This window comes from Paroedura picta, chromosome 10 (genome assembly GCF_049243985.1).
Source record: "Paroedura picta isolate Pp20150507F chromosome 10, Ppicta_v3.0, whole genome shotgun sequence".
NCBI classification, from domain to species: Eukaryota; Metazoa; Chordata; class Lepidosauria; order Squamata; family Gekkonidae; genus Paroedura; species Paroedura picta.
The window spans coordinates 24,066,737-24,088,850 of NC_135378.1; the positions used below are offsets into that span (position 1 = coordinate 24,066,737).

At 45.7% G+C, this 22,114-nt stretch overlaps 1 protein-coding gene across 9 annotated transcripts in view; it reads left to right on the plus strand.

The window, feature by feature from the left end:
* The window catches only part of LOC143819744 (TBC1 domain family member 1-like), a 105,919-nt gene that overhangs the window by 65,879 nt on the left and 17,926 nt on the right, over positions 1–22,114 (plus strand). For 3 of the 9 annotated variants that reach the window (XM_077301665.1, XM_077301673.1, XM_077301672.1), the window contains 6 exons: positions 740–1,014; positions 5,154–5,306; positions 9,877–9,996; positions 11,754–11,893; positions 15,224–15,409; positions 17,716–17,877. In XM_077301665.1, the coding sequence (XP_077157780.1) occupies positions 740–1,014; positions 5,154–5,306; positions 9,877–9,996; positions 11,754–11,893; positions 15,224–15,409; positions 17,716–17,877 (1,036 nt within the window). The remainder of the gene's footprint in view (positions 1–739; positions 1,015–5,153; positions 5,307–9,876; positions 9,997–11,753; positions 11,894–15,223; positions 15,410–17,715; positions 17,878–22,114) is intronic. The other 6 variants (XM_077301666.1, XM_077301667.1, XM_077301668.1 and 3 more) reach the window with 6 other exon arrangements.

Sequence of the window (22,114 nt, forward strand, 5' to 3'; positions counted from 1 at the left end):
ACTCCTCCCACTAAGCCCTTACGGCTTTATGGCACCGCGGGCTGTGTTAAGATATACTGTAGTGTTTTTTTTTTCCTGTTAAGGAACTAAAGTGTTGTTTTGCCTTTATCATGTACTTGCTAAACAAAGTTATTTGGCCAGTTTTTGTAGTTTCCCTACTGGCGAGTTCTTAACTATCATTTGGGGTGGGATTTTTGCATGGAACAATCTTGCTGTCCATCCCACGGCAAAGACTGGAGCGTCTGGGACCCACATCCCAGCTCACTACCTGAAACGCCTTGTAGTTCTCCCCATCTTAAACCAGATGAGTGTTCAGCTTGGATTTTCTGCAGCAACAATAACCGTTGTTGGGTTCAGCTTGTATAGAAGATAAACAACAAAAACTTGTGATCTTTCTTGTGATCTTTCACAAAAGTTGACAACAATTAATTTAGGGTAAAATAATTGATGTTGGGCCATCACTTCCAGCAGAAATGATTGGATAGCATGCCCTCTCCGCATGCAGAAGTTTGGTAGACTTTGAGCCACGGGAAGGGGCATTGAACGAACGCAATGTTTCTTCTACCATGTTTTTTTCTACATTATGCACATCAAGGGTAAATGAGGGTGACAGGTGACAGTAGAGTTCTTAATGAAAACATATATGCCGACGATGAACAAGCTTACAGTCTGAGCAATTTAAAAGTTATGATTCCTATGGTGTATAACGTTTAGACGTGCAAACCCTTTCCACCGACAGGAAACGTCCCTGGGTGAGAAAGAACTCCTTCCCCCAGAGTCCCCATTGAAGGCGACCGGCTCCATAGACGATATCTCCAGCGGACCTGAGAGCCCTCCTGCTGACGAGATGGCCAAAGCCCCTTGCCAGGGCTTTAGACGGCGAGCAAATACCCTGAGCCATGTGCCCACCGAAAGCCAGGAGTCTCCGGAACCTGCTGAAGCGTCGCCGACTGTTCCTCAGAGGAAACTTATGAGGTATCATTCCGTGAGCACAGAGACTCCTTACCAGCAAAAGTAAGACTGGGTTTAAAACAGGACATTTGGAGGGAGAAATTTGGGGAAATGTTACAATGCCCTTTCCCGAGCAGATATGGCAGGCATTTTAGCAAAAAGAGGCATAGGAGCCTTCTTACCTTGGAGTAAGATCTGCGACATAAGCAACCACAGCATGCTCGGGGACTTGAAATTCCTTTTCTTATTTAAAGATTTAATGTTTAAATTCTCAGAAAATGTCAGGAAGGATGTTTCTCCCGTTCAGTGCTGGAAAAGGAGACAATGAAGCCGGCTTCTTGAAGACAGCGTCTAAAGATGCTTTTTGATTGAGGACACTTCTGCCGGCTGGATTAAAATCCAGTAGCATGTTAGAGACTTACAATATTGGGTGAGGGGTAAGCTTTTGAGACCTCCCTTGGTCTGTCTTTCACATTAAAGTACCTGCCCTGTGGGGATCATGATTAGGGTTGTCCCTTCCAGCTTGGGAAAGCCCTAGGGCAGGGGTGGTCAAACTGAGGCTGTCCAGGTGTCCATGGACTACAATTCCCAGGGGCCCCTGGGAATTGTAGTCCATGGACACCTGGACAGCCACAGTTTGACCAGCTCTGACTAAGTAATATGGGAGTGGTACCTGGGGAGGGAAAAGCATGATGTCTTTCTAGCGCTTGCTCATCTGGAGATTCGTTATAATTCTAGGAGAACTCCAGGGCCCACCTTGAGGTTGGGAACTGTAATTGTAGGACAGCTCTTCTACTGAAGAGAAAGACTCTTATCATAGATCAGAGACTGGAGTTCCAGCAGGGGATTCTATCTGTGCGGAGGTTCCTGTTTCCTTGTGCCAAAACTGATATCCGGCATGTCCCTTTAGAGAAGAGGAGGGAAGAGGGCAAGATTTAGGACACTACCCATAGATAAAGCATGGTAGGGAATAAAAAGGCTTTTAAGGGACAGAAAGCATTGTTGTTCTCAAACTGGTGAATGGAGATCTTGGTGGTTTTCCCCAGCAGATTCCATGAAGCCACACGTTTGTCAGCAGTGTTTTTACTAACTCACTTCTAATGTTGCTCTTCTGCCAATATTCTTCATGTGTTTGTCCTCAAAACATTCGCATGTCCGGTCTCCATGGCTTGCTGACACTGATGGGACCGCCCCATCCTTCCGTGCTTTCCCTCTGTTATTATACACTGGTTGTGTTTGTGCAAAACACACCAGCTCGTAATTAGGCCTTGCCGTTTTTCCTCCCTATACAAACAAGGTTAATTAAAAACAAATAAAAGAAACCTGCCTGAGACCAGAGAGTTACTGGGGGGAAAGGAGAAGGGAGAGTGAAAGAGAAAGGCTGCCTTCAAAAGGAATACACAGCCTGGGTTTCCTTGTTCCTTCTTTGAAACTTGCTCGTTCGTTTCTAGATGGCTTTTTCCTTGGAGTTTTGGTCTCGGGTTATTTGCAGGGAACGTTGGTCACGAACCTGTTTCCAACATGTAGATGCTGGCTTGACAGAAGTTAATTTTAGGCCTTTTCTTTCATGGCTTGCCTTGTGACACTATGACCGTTTACGCACTGGAGGTCTCTTGCCGGGCTGAAGGCTGGAGTTTTAGTTGTGGCAGGTTGCCCCACCTCTTTCTGCACCCACATGGGGGAGCATTTGGCCCGGTGCACCTCATCCGCCCCTGATTTGTGCTCCTGCATGGGATCTGGGACACAGAAGTTCCCAGTGCATAAACGGTCTATGGGGAGACTTCCTTAGGATACTGTGGGGGTGTTTATGCTTAGAGCGGACTGAAGAAGTGGGAAGAAAATAAAGAAACAAGAAAACACACCTGCTTGCTAACCACACTGCTGTGATGTCTTCACACTGAACAACTTGCGGTGCTCCAGGAACATACCATAAGACAGTGTGGTGTAGTGGTGAAGAGCTGGACCAGGATCAAATCCATGTTGAAATTCCCACACTGCCATGGCAGGTTGCTTGGCATTCTCTGGCCAGCCGACCTCACAGGGTTGTTGTAAGGATAACATGGAAGGAGGAGAACAGTGTAAGCTGCTTTGGCTTCCCTTTGGAGAGAGAGTTGCTTTGGCTTCCCATTAAATGAAGGAAATAAATACTGCTAATAAATACAATCAAGTGCCCATTGCCCTGACCTCAGCAGTGCATAGAGTGCATGCAGCGCGCCACTTTGACACTTCCTCCGTGTCCAGAGCAGTGGTTATTTAAAGCGTAGATTCTCTATATGTTATGAATGTTTTCCAAGCTGAGCACAGACTGCAAGGAACTTGAATGTGCCGTTGAGTAGGTGCAAATGTACTTCATAAAGGACATGCTTGCATTACTTTCCAGCATGGGACTTAGGAGCACATCCCTTGCCATTAACATGCTGCAAAGCGTTCTCAGTGTATTGCATCACAAATCCTAATTCTGCATTTCACCCACACCCATTCTGCTGGGTCCTTGTAGGTATCATTTAACATGCAGGATTTGAATGCATAGAATCGACTTTTCAGAGCTCTGGTCAGGGGACCCTATGAGCACTGATGTAGACCAGGCATACATGTAAAAGTGGGGGAAATCCGACAATCTAACAGGCACTGGAAACAGGCTTTGCATTCCAAGTGTAATTTGCGACATTTTTTGAATGATCAGCACTTCTCCATGAAGGGAATGCAAACACAATTCCGTCAAAAAGAGCTGCAACCAGCTCTCTCCAGCAATGAGGGCGATATCAAGGGCACATCTTCTTCAGGGCTGCTCTTTTCTCTGTTACGAAGTCATTGCCCCTGCCCTGCGTCCCCGGCTCAGGCAGTTAGCCCAGGGCCATCTTAACACCACGACAGCCCACAGGCAAAGCACCACACTGGGGGCCTACCCACACAATCACTCACAGGAACAAAAACGTAAAGCAGGGGTAGTCAGCCTGTGGTCCTCCAGATGTCCATGGATTACATGGATTACAGCGTTTGCTGGCAGGGGCTCATGGGAATTGTAGTCCATGGACATCTGGAGGACCACAGGTTGACTACCCCTGATGTAAAGCATCAATCAAATCAAACACATTGGTCGGTACCTCCAACAAAAGCAGTGTTTAAACTTTTGAAAACACAGCGTACAGCCAAGATGAATCAACACAGCTTGTCCCATTCACATATTGCTTTGTATGCTGAAAAGTTTCCAATGTCAAATGCCCTGAGCTGAAAGGGAGGGCAATGTTATAAATATCATTTTTTTAAAGTATCACAGACCATTAATTAATTGTTTAATTAATTAAATTTGCATACCGCCCTCCCTTAGATAACCTTGAACGTAAACAAGAACAGTACATCAGACTCAGTGACTGTAAGGAAATAAGACAATAATAATAATAATAACAACAACAGTAAACAGAGAAATAAGAGCCTCCTGTCGCAGCCTGTGGTAAGGCAGACAACATGCTGTCTGAAGCTCTGACCATGAGGCTGGGAGTTCCATCCCAGCAGCCGGCTCAAGGTTGACTCTGCTTTCCATCCTTCCGAGGTCGGTAAAACGAGTACCCAGCTTGCTGGGGGGTAAACGTAATGACTGGGGAAGGCACTGGCAAACCACCCCGTATTGAGTCTGCCAAGAAAACACTAGAGGGCGTCGCCCCAAGGGTCAGACATGACTCGGTGCTTGCACAGGGGATACCTTTACCTTTAAACAGAGAAAGAACATCCTAACAGGGTACAACATTCTAACATCCATCCATACATGGGGCCCCTATGCTTGTGGGGTCCCCAGGCAACTGCCCAGAGTGTCCCTTTATTTAGCCCCCAACGCTGGGCTTGCTATTGCATGGCATTGCCATTATTGTTGCTTTCCTGAGGACTGGAAAATTGGCGTGGGCATTCAGGGAATTCTCCCAGACATAGGGAGAAGTCATTCAGTCTGGCATCGTTACACGTTGTCCGCCCTAACTTATTGTTTTGTTTGCCTGTCACATGCTCCATGCTGCTGGCATTTCTGCTATTATTCAGCATCAGCCCGACATACTTCATGCCAAGGCAGTGGTCTTTAATTTTAACTCTACCGTTTTCTGTGATTTATTTTTTCTTTCTTTCTTTCTTCCTTTCTTTGATTTGTTTTTGTTTTGCCTCCCTTCTGGCTTTCCCCTGCTGGAATCCTTGTAAAATACGAACGCATCTGCCAGCAGCTCCAAAACTTCTTCTGATCAGTCTTCAGCCGCTCCTCCTCCTCCTCCTCCTGCAGCTCATCTTAAGCCCTCGGTTTCCTCGCCCAATTTCCTTAAGCATCTTAGGAATAATTCCAGCGGAGAGCAAAGCAGGCAAGCGGTGGCAAAAAGGTGAGAGCGGTAGAGTCTTGTGTACAGTTGGCTGTGGATGAGTTTACAAGCATGCATCCCTCTCCCCCTGCCCCCCCCCCCCAAAAATCCCAGCACATTTCCATTAGACTCTCAAAAACGCCTAGTCCTCCAAAACTCATCTGCCATTTCCCTACATATCTTACCTGTGGCCTAAAAATTGTTTAACATTAAAAAAAATTTTAAAGACCAAAACAGTTGTGTTAAAATGTCACCACCTGGGTCACGTGGAAATGATTCTTCTCTGCCAGGCTTTCTCAACCAGAGTTTCATGAAACCCTGCAGTTTCTTGAGTGCCCTGGAAGGGTTTCCTGAATTTTGGATATATTTTTTAAATTTGTTAAATATTTGTGTGATAGGACCATATATGGTCATATCAATCAACCCATCCACCCCTCTCAAAATGGCCAATGATGGAGGGGGTGGGAAAGGGAGGGGCCCCGGGTGGGCATGTAAACAGCTCTCTTTCTTAACATTATACTCCACGATCTTGCCAATTCTGGGGTTTCTCAAAGCCTGAAGAATATGTCAGGGGTTTCTCAGCAATAAAAAAGCTCAGAACGGCTGCTCAAAGCCAACAAACAAGCAAACAGCTGTTTATAAGCATGACGCAAGTTTCAAAATGTAAAAACTATCCAAGTGCAAAAATCAATTCAAGCCAAGTCGTCTTTGTTGGCATATAAGCAATAAGATAATATACAATCAGCAATACAGCTACAAAGTTTTGACATAAAATCATATCATTTATTATTATCTATCACATCAAATAATTATAGCAACACAGAGGAACTTCAATACAATTTCTGCTTCTTGATATGTATTATCAAGAAGAAAAAGAACATTAAGGTAGGGCATTCTCCTAGATATACCATATTTGTCTGCGTATACAATGACTGGGCGTATAAGACGACCTCCCAACATTTCCACTCAAAATATAGTTTGTTACATTACATTACAGTACAGCACTATGGGCCACTATGGCAAGCTATGTCTTTCCCAACTGAATTGCACCCGGTGTATAGGACGACCTCCCCACTTGGAGGCATGGTTTTCAGCAGAAAATAGTAGTCTTATACTCCAGCAAATACTGTATTAAAATAGGATTGAAACAAAGCATCTGGAAAAAGGAGCACTGAAAAAAACACAAGAAAGGATTTCAGCACGGTCCCTTGCCCATGGGCAATACCTATCAGAATAAGTTACACCTTGATGTTGTCTAAATAATATGGTTGATGGACGGATATTAGTTTAAAAAAATTAAAAACTGCCCAAGGGGAAGAAACAGAGAGGAAAGTTGAACATGCCCACCCATGATAAGCTTTAAATTGCACCCGTTTCTCAACATCACAGAAAACCAGAAGATTCAAAAACAAACAAGCAAACAGTGTTGGTCCATAGTAATATCCCTAAACTGGAGCTTGTAATACTTTTATAATACCCAGCCCAAATGACCCTTTGTGCGAGTGCTTGAATTCTCCATAGATTCAAATGGGCAGCCATGTTGGTCTGAAGTAGCACAATAAAATCAGAGTCCAGGAGCACCTTTAAGACCAACAAAGATTTATTCAGTGCGTGAGCTTTCCAGCGCAAGGTCTAACAAAGAGTGCTTGCTCGAAAGCTCACGCCCTGAATAAATCTTTGTTGGTCATAAAGGTGCTACTGGACTCTGATTGTATTGGGTTCTCCATATGTTTTCCTCAGGATGGGTGTTTAAAAAAGCAGGCCAAGTGATATGTGCGGAAGGGGGGAGGATCTGTAGGCCATCACTGTGAAAGGCCTCTCCTTCTCTCTGCATTCTGTGTGGCAATAGAAATCCAGTCAAAATCGCAGTGCCATCCATCAGATGTGTCACTCAGTCCCGTAGAGCAGTGGTCCCCAACCTGCGGGCTGCAGCCCGGTGTCGGGCCACGAAGGCCATGGCGCTGGGCCGCGGCTCCCCCCCGCCCCCCCCCGCAGTAAAAAACTTCCCAGGCCGCAAGCTTGCAGCCCGGGAAGCTTCTTACTGCGGGAGGGCGAGGAGAGGGAATCAGGGCCGTGCCGCGCATGTGCGATGCGTGGGCGGGGCAGTTACCCTGCCGGTCTCCAGCCTCTGAAAGGTTGGGGACCACTGCCGTAGAGTAGCGATCCCCAACCTGTGGTCCGCGGACCACATGTGGTCCTTCGACTAATTGGAGGTGGGCCATGAAGGACGCCTTCTCCCCCCCCCCCCGGTCCTTTACAACACACTTCGGGTGTCATTGTCTCCCATCACTCCCAGATGGGACTATCTCGTTGCAGAGAAACAAGCTCAGGGTTCCCATTGATTTGTCATTGTCATGAGTTAAAATTTCCATGAAAATAAAATGTTCCTTATGTTCATTGTTGTGGCCATAGCGATCAGAGAGCATTAGGGCAGTGGTTGAGAGTAAACTACCTCCCGCCCCCCCCCCCCACCACCGGGCCTCAGTAAAATTGTCAAGCGTTGAGTGGTCCCCGGTGATAAAAAGGCTGGGAACCACTGCCGTAGAGCTTCTCTTTCCCCCTTCTTGTTTTTTAACACTGAGCCTGGGGAAGCGTTCGGAAGGACGTAAAAGCCAGCACGTGTTTTTGGCTTTTGGATGGTAGTGACTGTCTGCTTCCATTAAGTCTCCCGCACCCATACCCCATGTCACAACATCTTTCACTCGCCTTTCTGTATGGTGACTCGTGCTCTAATTAATTATATAGATGCAAACTGACATCAGCTTTTACCGCAATAAAGGGAGAAGGTTCAAATGGGAGTAAAAAACTTCCAGCATAATCGCATTTTGCTTAATCCCATCTCATCACACCAGTAAATCCCTGGTTGTTTTAGATATGTCACGTGACCGACATAGGAAATGCTTTCACGTGTCAGTTGTTGTATGTGTCATGAAATAGCTGTTTGAATAATTATCATTTATACACCATTTTCATGTTGTTGTTTTTCTACACTGGGCTTTCTTGACCAGAATTTTGTGAAATCCTGGGGTTTCTTCAAAGACCTGACAGGGTTTTCTAAATGGGTGGGAGGTAATTAATTTTTAATAGAGTTTTTAAATTGGTTAAACATTTATCGGGTGATATGGCCATATATGGTTACGTCAACCTGTCCCTCCCCTCCCCAAATGGCCAATGTTGGCCCTGGAGGGGGTGGGGGAGGGACCCCCAGTAGGTGTGTCCACAACTATGTTTCCTAACCATATTCTGCTTGATCACGTCACTTTTGGGGTATCTTGAAGCCTGAAGAATGTCTCATAGGTTTAACAATGGTAAAAAAATCAAGGAAGGCTGCTCAACATGAATGTCCTTTCCTCATAACATTTGAAATTATCCTTATTTACAAGGGAGTAAGAATATATTAAGAGCCTCTTGTGGTGCAGAGTGGTAATGCAGCAACATGCTGTCTGAAGCTCTGACCATGAGGCTGGGAGTTCAATCCCAGCAGCCGGCTCAAGGTTGACTCAGCCTTCCATCCTTCCGAGGTCGGTAAAATGAGTACCCAGCTTGCTGGGGGGTAAACGGTAATGACTGGGGAAGGCACTGGCAAACCACCCCGTATTGAGTCTGCCATGAAAATGCTAGAGGGCGTCACCCCAAGGGTCAGACATGACCCAGTGCTTGCACAGGGGATACCTTTACCTTTAAGAATATATTTGAATATCACTGATGGTGTATGTTGAGGGAATTGATTGATCCTCACCCCCCGAACCACTGAAAGCATGTTGAAGTAGTCATATGATTGCTTCCCCATAAGTTCACATTCTGATATTTTGCATTTCGGAAGGAGCATTCACAAAGCCAGTTCATCTTGCAGGTGGTAGAGAAAAGAACTCATACAGTAATAATTCAGGGATTTCACATCAGAATCTGCATGTAAACTACCATTGCTAATCTCCAGATGAACTGCCCAGCTCAGAAAACAAGATTGTACATTTTTGCTCAAATTGGAATAAAACTCTGAAGTGACCTTCAAATGTGTAAAAAATACATGTATAAAACAAGAAATGTAAGCAGCTCCAGATGGACATTTCAAAGTAAAACTACTAGAATACCTACAACAGGCTTTCTCGATCAGAGCTTTGTGAAACCCTGGGGTTTCTTGACGGCCCTGGAAGGGTTTCCCAAATGGGTGGGAGTTAATTAATTTTTAAAATTTTAATTTGTTAAACATTTATCAGGTGATGTGTTGACATCCCCCCACCCCGGCCAATGATGGGCTTGGGGTGGGTAGGAAATTGATGGGCCCCAGGTGGGTGTGTCCACAGCTCTGCTTCCCAGCCATATTCTGCACAATTCACCACATCTGGGGTTTCTCAAAGCCTGGAGAATGTTTCAGGGGTTTCTCAACAGTAAAAAAGTTGAGAAAGGCTGCCATACAGGATTACTCTTTGATTTCTTATTGTTTTTTAACTCCCACAAGTATTATTTTTTGTTGGTGTGTTATAGACACTATTGTGTTTACGTGTGTTTTCAGTTCTCTTTTGTTTTTAATTTTCCTCGGCGTATTTCTACTCCCTTATTCCGAACCGCCCCTTTTTGACTACGCTCTCAGCACCTCCTACCGTTCTGCTCTGCGGAAAAAGCTTCACTCTTCCTCTTCTGTGCCAAACTTCTTAAAGTTTCTGGCTCCTGTAGATGAAAATAACACCTCTGACTTTAGGAACACAAAAAGGTAGGGGCCTCTTTCTGCGTCTGCAGCTGGCGAATGTGTGATTCAGAGACATGTGCTTCAGAATCTGATAAAATGGTGTCTGTTTGAGAATGTATTGTTCTGCTGTCGTCAGAGTGATGAGAATTAGAATTTCATACAAACCCGTTTCATTGTATTGTCATCTGTGTTTTTAAATAATATTCGTGATGCGCTAAAGATGGCAAATCTGTTTCTAAGGCTCTTTAGCAACAGTATAAACTGTACATAGGGTTGCCAACTCCAGATTGGGGACTACTTGGAGCTTTTTTGGGGGGGGCAGGGTTTGTGGAGGCGAGGGTCTTCAGTGGGGTATAGTACCATCGAGTCCACATTCAAAAGCGGTTATTTTCTCCTGTTCAACTGGTCTCTGTCACCTGGAAATCTGCTGTAATGTCAGGGATATCCAGTACCACCTGGAGATGGGCAACCCTAACTGTAGATCCCCATAATTAAATTTCGACCATGAGATACAGTGAGCAGGAATTGATTGGTAGACCTGTGGTGTGGCTTTTCCGACTGAATTCAAAGCGTTTCTCAAATGATCAAATAAGGAGAAACACAGTTGGAAACCAAGACAGCAGGGCAGAGCTTACCTGAAGAAATTGCAGCAGGCCACATAACATTAATAGCCAAGGTCCATATCAACATAAATAAGGTAATTACATTTGGCCATGTAGATCTGCAGAGTTTGCGTGTTAAGGAAAGCCTTGGTTTGCCATCACATGACCATGTCTATGGAATCTGTAGACTTATTCAAGCCCTTTGCCCTTTGTGCACACAGCCAGCTGATTAATGATTTCTGGTTTCATGGGCAGCCATTGGTCATCCTGATGTCCAAATTGTGGCTTGCTCACTGCCTTGCAAACCTGGATGTCCTACAGTAGTTTAACCCTGGTTTGTGTATACAACAATGGCTTGCCAAGAAAGCTAGCTGTATGTGAGGAGAGGAGGAGAGAACTCCCAAGGTGGGGAATCCCACACGATCGTTCACAAACACCTGGGCCAAGTCAGTGTCTGTAGAACTCAAAACTTGATTACTGGGGTTCTTATGCTTAGTGCTGTTACTATACCATTATACCAAACAGAAAGTGACCTCAAAAGTAGTCTTACTTGTTGTGGATTCCTGCAAAAAGTGGGCTTTGTAGGGCTCATATGGCCACTCGCTTGATGTTTCATCTTTCTAAGGTTGTCCAGGGACCGAATATGTACCTGGAGTTCGATCAGGGGTCCCACCCTAGCTGAGCATCCCTTGTAACATAATAACAACTAATGTTGATTGTTTGGCTATGTAGATTATGTTGGGGTGATAGTTTGTTTTGGCCATCTTGTGGGTCCCTATGTGTACTGTTATTGTTTTAATGGTTTTTTGGGGGGAAATTGTTACGGTTTTAACTGTTAGCCACCTTGAGGTGACAAAAGTTGTGAGAGGCGGGATATAAATCAAATAAATAAATAAACAAACTTTACATAACTTGGGTTCTGTCATAGAGAGAACTGGACATTATTCTTGAATATTATTTTGATGTACGGCCTGCCTTTCTCTCAACGGTCCTGTTATTTTTAACAAATATCTTTTAAAGTCCTGCAGTTTTTGTATTATTTATGGATTCTTACTGAGGATACTTGAAGGATTTGGGTATTCATTATATTGATCACAAAATGCACAGCAGTTATACAATACTTTTACAATTATTGCTTCAGCAATCCAAGAACATGTTTTTCCCCATCTCTGTTGTTAGTGACTACAAGCCCAATTTGGGTGAAGCAGATTCCACCTATGAAACCCCTGTGAGGACCCGCCGGCATTCCTGGAGACAACAGATATTTCTGCGGGTGGCAACACCACAGAAAGGATGCGATTCTCCCAGCTGGCATGACGGTAAAGGCCTTTGGCAGATAAAGATCCACCCTAACCTATAATGCAGATGAGGGGGTTACTCTTTTGTAGGTTTTGCTTTGCAGCACGGAGAGATGTTGATATTATCCATTTCCCAAAATCATTTTATTTAATTTTTTTTCCAATTATACCTTGCCTTTCTCTCCAGCAGAGGACTCAAACTGACTTATGTCATTTTCGTGTCCTCCATTTTACCATTAAAACAATCTTGTGTGGTACATTAGACTGAGAGTTTTTGATTGGCTCAACATCACCCGTCTAGCTTCTGTGACCAAGTTGGGATTTGAACATTGGTCTCCCAGATCCTGTTTCAATGTTTCAGATTCCAAATTTTTCAGATCCAATAGGACTAAACCAAAAAATAGCCCTATCTTGGAGCTGACTTGCTTTTTTGTAAAGCGCCGTTTAAACCAAGCTGCAGGAGAAGGCAGCACAGAGCTGTACTTGCAAAGAGCGATACGCAGGGACAGGGATCGCAGCTGGATTGCGCTAGCAGGGAGCACTCAAATTCCCACTGACCCAGCTGATCTTGGGCTGGCTTCTCTTACAGCCCAATTTAAACAGGTCTGCAAGAAAAGCCTGCCATAGCTCAGGCAGTGGGAGCTGATCCTCAGGCTGAGTTCTGCAGTCCCTTTAAAGTTTAAAGGGACTGCATAAGCCTGCCCAACAAACAGCTGTTTTCAGATCTACCTGAAATCCTAAAATACATCCAGGATTTTCTCACTATTCTTCCCCCCTTCCCCTGTTTTCCTGAGAAAACCCAGATACATCTGGGAAGCCAAAATGTATCTGCAAAATATTGATCAGTTTTTCTATATTTTTCTATATTTTCAGCTTGGGTAGATCTGAATGCACACCCCTAGCCATGCACTTGAATTCCTGTTTCATATACACTAGATGGTGCTGTTTCTCCCAGCTCTGATTGAAAACATTAATTTTGTTTTACTTACTTCCCATTTTCACAATGGGTCAAATGTATCTTGAATGTGGTATTTAATATATAATAAACAGCGGAATTACTTTGGGAGTGGAATAACTCTTTTTCTCTAACAGTTTTCTTTTTAATCAAGCAATTTGTGTTTTTCCCCCCAGTAGGAGCAAGAATATTACTTATGTTATTAATTCCTTGAACAAAATTTGAGTCCAGCAGCATCTTTAAGACCAAAAAAAGGTGCTGCTGGACTCAAAATGTGATCTGGTTCATACTAATGCTAACTATTCATACTAATACTAACTCACCTGAATCAATAATTGAAAATCTTTGGAATATAGAGGTCTTGTATATGTTCTAAGAGACTTGCCGTTGGGAAATTAAGAGTTTGAAATCTTTGGGAAGTTGTTTTGTGAAATATCTAAAGTCCAAAAGGAAGGGGTCTTCAGTAGGTTTTATAGTGTATATATGGGTAGGGCTTTAATATTCTGTGTTGCTACATTTCCATTCCCTTTACTGTCAAAAGTGGAGTAAATAAGGCACAATAAGGAAGTACCTGCAAATGTTCCTACTTCACTTGTCTTACACAAATTGCAGAAAAACAGGATTTAGCTAGGGATGAAAATCACATGTCCCTAGCTAAACAATAATGCTCTCATTTGGTTTCTGCTCAAAATGAGGTACTAAGAACATAAGCCCTGCTGGATCAGACTAGTTCAGCATCCTGTCCCACACAGTGGCCAACTAGTTACTGTGGAGGACCAACAACAGGGCCTAGAGGCTGAGGTCTTCCCCTTATGTTGCCTTCTAGCGCCGATTCAGAAGTTTCCCTTTAGTTGCCGATGATAGTAGAAATGGATAGATCTCTACTCTTTGCTGGCAGGGGCTCATGGGAATTGTAGTCCATGGACATCTGGAGGGACGCAGTTTGACTACTCTGTCTATGCCTGTTGCCATCACTATGTCCTCTGGCAGTTAATTCCCCATTTTTAATCACTTGCTGTATAAAGAATTTCCTTTTGTCTGTCCTGAATCTATTGCCCAGCAACTTAATTGGAATCCCTCAAGTTTTAGTGTTTTTTTGGGGGGGGTGGGGGGGAGAGAATGCTCTTTGTCAACTCTTCCCTCCCTGTGTGTAACTTTTTAAGTCTCCGTAATGTCCCTCCCCCTTATTTACGTCTTTTCCAAACTTGAGAGTCTCAAACTCTTCAGCATTTTATTCAACCATAACCTCCAAAGCAGAGATACAAGGCGGGGCCAGGGCGCACATGGACATTCCCAGTCACGGCATGCCTGGGCACGGACCTGAGTTAACTTATTATATGGCTTTCAAGCAAACAAGACTTTTTATTATGCCTGTATGAGTTTTCGGAATGGAGATTATAACAGAGCAATATGTTTGGGAACAGGTACAGTTTCCAGTTTTATTGCTTTTTGATGCTTGACAAATTTCCTGGCTGGGTACCAAAGTTCTGCATGCTTGATGGTATTGGGGACTTTATGCTGTTTTAATTGTTTTATTGATTGCTTTATCCTGTTGTAAGAGCCTCTTGTGGCGCAGAGTGGTAAGGCAGCCGTCTGAAAGCTTTGCCCATGAGGCTGGGAGTTCGATCCCAGCAGCCGGCTCAAGGTTGACTCAGCCTTCCATCCTTCCGAGGTCGGTAAAATTAGTACCCAGCTTGCTGCTGGGGGGTAAACGGTCATGACTGGGGAAGGCACTGGCAAACCACCCCGTATTGAGTCTGCCAAGAAAACGCTAGAGGGCGTCACCCCAAGGGTCAGACATGACTCGGTGCTTGCACAGGGGATACCTTTACCTTTACCTTTATCCTGTTGTTGTGAACAGCCCCAAGCCTGGCCATGGAGAGGGGCAGTATATACAATTAATTATTAATAATAATAATTAATAATAAACATTCAGTAACCTGAAGGCAAAGCTTCAGGACCACCACTTCAACACTGGAAGGCCCCAGCCGCCCTGCTGAAAGGCATAGTGGTTGGAGGGCCGGACCAGGATGTGGGAGAGCCGGGTTCAAATTCCCATAGTGCCATGGAGCTTGTTGTGGAGCTTCCTCTCAGCTGCACCTACCTTACGGGGTTGTTTTGAGGCTAAAATGCAGGAGGTTGGAACGTTTGCCCTGAGCTCCTTGATGAAAGGTCAGGATAAAAATTATTAGAGATTGATATGGAGTAGAAAGGCTTCTGGAATCAACAGAACTCCCCCCCCCCCAGAAGCAGGAAGTAGATTTCTGACCTCAGTAAGCCCTTACAAAATGCCAGTCAATTTAGCGGAATTCTCTTCTGGAGCAATTCTTGGCAACCTTGCCAATCTCTGTAAGATGTTTCGAAATGTATCATTCCCATTTTGTTATCTTATCCAGACTACCCTGAGCTGGGAGAGCTTCCCCCGAGGTCGCCGCTGCAACCGGTTTGTGAAGACGGCTCCTTTAGGACCATAAAAGAAGAGAGGAGAAGGACCTCCAAGGAGCTGCGAGAGCTGTGGCAGAAAGCCATCCTCCAGCAGATACTGCTGCTGAGGATGGAAAAGGAAAACCAGAAGCTGCAGGGCAAGTACTTTTGTGGATCAGAAACTTCATTGGGTCCGGGGGCTTCCACATTTTGCTTTTTGACAACGAAAACTCAACAATGCAGCAGTTTCATGGAGAATATTTGTCCTTGGGTTTACTCAGAACCCTCTTTTTACCAGTGATTTCATGTTTGCTGTCCTGCTTTCAGCGTTCTTCCTGCACAGCTTGTTCACTTTTTCTTAATTAGCCTCTTTGCTTCTGTTATCAGTGCAGCACTTAACCCTGGTTCTTAGATGTGCTGATAAAGTGCTCCAGTCCTGTTTCCCCGTGGACTTTGTATATTCAGCTCCACCTGTTTAGGTCTACTGCGTTAACCATCTTGGTGTCTGTTTGCTTTCTAAGCATAATGTTCCAAAAATAGTCTTTGAGACATTGACCTTTAAACAGTGGACAGTTTCATGTCTTCAAATTCTTTTAACATGCAATAGGAATTATTTAAAGGTAGTTGTGTACCGCTACAGCGCTGAGATGAAGCATTGCCTGCAGGAAAAATTAAGATGAAATGGGGAGGTTGGACACAAAATGCCTCCCTCCAATACACGTTGCCTCTCCTGCTTCTTCTCTGCCCCGTTTGTCCTTCTCCCACATTCTTTGGTTCTAACCAATCAAGGATCTCATAGTCAAATAGCATCACACTGCTATGGCCAATCAGAATTGGTAATGTTTAAATCTCTTATGCAAATAGTATCCCCGCATTGCCTAGGCAACTGGCAGTGTGACTCCCTAAGTAGGTCTACTCCAGATTTTTATTGATGCCTACTCAGTGGAGTTTACTCCCAGGAAAATGTTCTTAGAATTGCATTGTGGGTGGCTTACATCACAGCGCAGTTAAGGAAGAGAGGGGGCTGTTGCATTGCTTGCCTAGGCTATGCAAGGAGGCAGGGACAGAGAGAAACCCACAAACAGGATCCGCAATAGGATGGGAGGGGAATGGGATACACAAAAGACAGTGTTTTTTTTCATGTGCCTCTCCAAGCTTAGAACAGAGCTGAAGCACATGATGTTTCAATAACTATTTTGGCTCAATGACTTGTGTTTTTACCCAAACTTATTCTTGGATGATCAAGTTATCGGGAGGGATACTGATTCTTGATTTGCATAGATTTTTCAATATGCTAGTATACTGTGCCATTTTGGAGAAACTGGTAGGAGGTAAATAAGGAAAAACAGGTGTTCTTCAATCTGTAAACTGCAGTTGAAATGCAGAATGAGACTATTAAAAAGCCAAAAATCCTGCAACTCTCCTGCAAATAGTCTCCATGCTGTAATAAATAGGAGTAGTGCTTTGGTGATGCATGGTGCTATTATATCATCAAAGAGGCCACATTCATGTGATGTATTGGAATAATACGTCCTGAGGATGACAGTGTGCTGCTAATGGATCATCACAGCAAGGGCTTAGAGCTGTTCATACATCAAGCCAATGTCATTAAAGGTACAGCCGCTATATGATACATCGCTTTTTAAACATGAATCTAAAGTTACGCATGGCGATTTGAGTTAGGTTTGAATTCATTAGTACGTTGGCGACCAACAAAAGTTTCAGAGTATAAGCTTTCGAGAACCAAAGCTCCATTCACCAGACACAGTAGAGTAGAAATGGAGATCTAACTAACTATCCTTCTGATGTCCTGGAGATCTCTGCACCCAAAGCTTTACCTGGTCCCTTAGCAACTGTGCAACTAAAAGCCTCAAGAGGAGGCTACCCTACCAGGATCGTCTGTATGGCATGACTGAAGGCCTAGAAGAAAGGGTTGGAACGCCTCGCCTAAGTCAACATAACACTCACATTCGTTTTCCAACCCACATAATGCTTCTGCAGGAAGTCTGACTGTATGGATGAGACCCGAGAGTCTCTTCTGGGTCATCTTCTCATGTGGCTGCCTCACAACTCATCCCCTTTTATGGACTACCCCAATGTTAGGTCTAATAGTAGTGCCTTGTATATAATGCACGCTGATTTCCTTGTGTAAACACTTCAGAAAGTGCAAGTGTAAAGTGCATGATTTCAGCAGGAGGCTTCTAGTGAGGACAAAACTCAGGACGCCATCTTTGTAATTGTCCGCAGACATGCCTGCAGTGAGCATGAATCAACAGTGTTGCAGGGATTTCCTGTACCGTTTGCTTTCCCCTTTCAAAAGTGCGGAGACGTGTGGCTTTCACGACACCCTGCAGTTCATTAGCTTGAAGTTGTCAGCGAACTTTCTTGGATAACTGTCTCACCCATGTATTATACACTGAATGTCATTAATGGGCGTGTCCCTAATTCCTTTTTTTTGGTCCAGCTTCTGAAAATGATCTGCTAAACAAGCGTCTGAAGCTCGACTATGAAGAAATCACCCCATGCCTCAAAGAAGTAACCTCAATTTGGGAAAAAATGTTGAGCATGCCAGGAAGGTCAAAGACAAAGTTTGACATGGAGAAGATGCATTCTGCTATTGGGAAAGGTGAGTGTATTGAACTATTTAGGGAGTCCGTAAATAAATAAATACATACTTATTTTTATAACTCATCCTTCCTGAATGCTCAGGGCAGGTAACAACATGAGATAAACAATCAAAGTATAAAATCATATATAAATAGAACATTTTATATTTCCATCTCCTGCAAACTGGTTTAGGTGTGTGTGTGGGGGGGGTAAGATCTATATCGGCTTGCCTTACTGCAAGGCTTATGATGTGTTATTATCGCTAGTTTTTGGATGGCGATAACTTCCAATCGGGGTAATTGTACATCTTCTGGCAGAATGCACTGAACCTATTCAGACCTTGTCAGACTCTCAGCCCAGCCCAGAAATTCATTTTCTTTCTGTCTCTCACTCTTTCCCCACCCCTCTTGCCCAGCCACATGTGCACACCAAATGCCCACATCTGCCTAAGCCAGCCGTTCTCAACTTTTTTACTATTGATAAACCCCTGAAACTTTCTTCAGACTTTGAGAAACTCAGAAGTTTCATGCAGAATGTGGTTGGAAAGCATAGCTATGTACATGCCCACCTGGAGCCCCTCACCTTCCAATCCCCACCAGGCCCATCATTGCCGTTGGGGGGGGGGTTAGTCAACATAACCATTTATGGTCGTAAAGGTAAAGGTATCCCCTGTGCAAGCACCGAGTCATGTCTGACCCTTGGGGTGACGCCCTCTAGCGTTTTCATGGCAGACTCAATACGGGGTGGTTTGCCAGTGCCTTCCCCAGTCATTACCGTTTACCCCCCAGCAAGCTGGGTACTCATTTTACCGACCTCGGAAGGATGGAAGGCTGAGTCAACCTTGAGCCGGCTGCTGGGATCAAACTCCCAGCCTCATGGTCAGAGCTTCAGACAGCATGTCAGCTGCCTTACCACCCTGTGCCACAAGAGGCTGATATCACCCAATTAACACATTTTAAAAATGTATAAAAATTTATTTATTTATTTTATTTATTTATCATACTTTTATACCGCCCTCCCCGGAGGCTCAGGGCGGTTTACATTATAACAGAGAACCATACATAAAACAGTCTGTAGAACATGTACACCAATAACCAACAATTGCAACCAAACACAACACAGTATAACAATAAACAATCATAACACAAACAGGTCCAGGGCTTGTTGATGGGATTCTGAGGGGGGTGGCTTATTGATTGAATTCTGAGGGGGGGTTGGGGGGGAGCAGGGGCCCTTGGTCGCTGTAGATTACATCTGGTCTCGGCCAAATGCCTGGTGGAGGAGCTCCTTTTTGCAGGCCCTGCGGAACTGTTTAAGCTCCGTCAGGGCCCTGATCTCCTCTGGGAGCTCGTTCCACCAGGTAGGGGCCAGAACAGAGAATGCTCTGGCCCTGGTCGAGACCAGACGGACTTCTTTAGGGCCAGGGATCCTTAGCTGATTGGAGGCAGTAGAGCGCAGAGCTCTTTTGGGGGCATAGGCGGGGAGGCGGTCCCTCAGGTACACTGGGCCCTGACCGCGTATGGCCTTGAAGGTAATTACCAGAACCTTTAGTCTGATCCAGAATTCAACTGGTAACCATTGCAGCTGATGGAGAATAGGCCGGATATGGGACCTCCACGGTGTTGCCGTGAGGATCCTGGCTGCTGCATTTTGAACTAGTTGTAGTTTCCGGGTCAGGGCTAAGGGCAGGCCTGCGTAGAGCGAGTTACAAAAGTCCAGTCTAGAGGTGACCGTCGCATGGATCACTGTGGCTAGGTGTTCCGGGGCCAGGTAGGGCGCTAGTAGTTTGGCTTGGCGGAGATGGTAGAATGCCAGCCGCGCTACCTTTGTGATCTGGGCCTCCATTGTCAGGGAGGCGTCCAGAATCACACCTAGGTTCCTGGCAGAGTGAGCCGTAGAGAGCTGCACGCCATCCAGGGTAGGCAGGCGCGCTTCCTCGCATGGGCCCTTCCTACCTAGCCACAGGACCTCCGTCTTTGAAGGATTGAGCTTCAGACGACTCTGCTTGAGCCATCTCGTCACTGCTTCCAGGCAGCTGGCTAATGCTTCTGGGGGAGAGTCAGGGCGGCCATCCATCAGGAGGAAGAGCTGGGTGTCATCTGCATATTGATGGCAACCCAGCCCAAACATCCGTACCAGCTGTGCGAGAGGGCGCATGAAGATGTTGAATAGGATAGGAGAGAGGACCGCTCCTTGTGGGACTCCACAAGTAAGTTGCCGGCGGCCTGATGTTTTCTCTCCTATTGCAACCCTCTGTCCACGATCCTGGAGGAAGGAGATCAGCCATTGAAGGGCTGTCCCTTGTATTCCAGCATCGATGAGGCGGCGAGCTAGAAGCTCGTGATCGACTGTGTCGAACGCTGCTGAGAGGTCTAATAATATCAGCAGTGCCGACCCGCCTCGATCCAACTGGCGACGGAGGTCGTCCGTCAGGGCGACTAGCGCTGTCTCTACCCCATGGCCAGGCCGGAAGCCAGACTGGGATGGGTCTAGGACCGAAGCTTCTTCCAGGTATTCTGTCAGTTGGTTTGCGACTGCCCTTTCTATCATCTTGCCCAGAAACGCTAAGTGAGACACGGGCCTGTAGTTGTTAGGCTCTTGTGGGTTTAGAAATGTTTTTTTCAACAGTGGACGTACCACAGCCTCTTTCAAACCCTCCGGGAATTCTCCTGTTGTTAGAGATAGGTTTATTATCTCCTGGAGGGGGCCCATTATCTTTATGCCAGCTGTTTTCAAGAGCCAGGATGGGCAAGGATCTAGTGGGCATGTAGTTGGTCTTGTTGTCGCTAGAATCCTGTCCACTTCGGTCAGCGTGAGTCGTCTGAAGTTACTCATAGTTTTCTCCAAAGATAGCCAAGGGGCCTCTAGTTCACTTTTTGTATCTAAGGTTGGAGGGAGGTCGTGGCGGAGTGTCGAGATTTTGTCCGCAAAATGACTCGCAAATGCCTCGCAGCTGATGTCCAATTGGCTACTGTTTTGTTGCCCTTCAATCAGGGCAGTGAGGGATCGAACTACCTTAAACAATTGAGCTGGGCGTGAGTCTGCAGATGCGATAGTAGCCGAGTAAAAATTGCGTTTTACTGACTTCACCGCCATCTCATAGGCTTTCATCTGCATTCTATAAGATGTTCTCGAGGCTTCGTCACGAGTCTTCCTCCAAACTCGCTCTAGCCGTCTCAGTTCCCGTTTCTTGTCGCGAAGCTCCTCGGTGTACCAGGGAGCTCGCTTGAGACGGGGCCGGAGAGGGCGTCGGGGAGCTATCTCATCAATGGCAGTCAGCAGTCTGTTATGCCAGTCACTGACCAGGCCATTGAGAGAAGTGCCAGGAGGCATTGGTTCCCGCAGAGCATTCCGGAATCCTATTGGATCCATAAGTCTCCGTGGGCGAGCTAAAATTTGCTCGGCGCCCAACTGAGGAGGTGGTGGGAGCCTTAGCCGAGCCTTTAGAGCATAGTGGTCTGACCATGGCACGGCTGTTGTTGTGACCAGATCCACATCCAAACCTGCGCCGAAAATAAGATCCAGGGTGTGACCTGCTTGATGGGTGGGGCCAACAACAAATTGCGAGAGCCCTAGTGTTGCCATGGATGACACTAGGTCCTGTCCAGTTCTAGAGGACAGTAGCTCAGCATGGACGTTAAAGTCCCCCAGGACTAGTAGACTGGAGAACTGTAGCGTCCAGGCCGCCACCGCCTCTAGCAGGGCAGGCAGGGCATCTGGTGGTGCATTGGGCGCGCGGTACACTAGCCAGATGGCCACGCTCTCGGTTGATCCCCATCCGAGGCCAACACATTCAATGCCTGGTATTGACGGCGCAGGAAGGGTTCTAAAGGAGAAAGCCTCTCGGGTTAGGATTGCCACCCCTCCTCCCCGCCCCGCTGTCCGGGACTGGTGGAGGACAGAAAACCCAGCAGGGGCTAGATCTTTGAGGGCAACCATTTCCCCGTCCCTGGTCCAGGTTTCTGTCACGCACGCCAGGTCCGCTCTTTGCTCTACAAAGTGGTTTTGCAGCGTAGAGGTTTTGTTGTTTATTGACCTGGCGTTGCACAGCACCACTGTCAGAGGCGGGTTTTTACCTTTGCCTCCACCCTAGTGTCACGTGGGATGGGGTGGAGTCTGGAGGGGGCTCGAGTATGGTTGATTTTCGGCCCCCTTGGTTTGATGTATCTCCGCCATCCGCTGTCCCTGCCTTTGCCCCTTATTATTGGGATCCCTGACCCTATCAAGGCCCCTGCTTTTTCTCCTTCCTCAGTTTT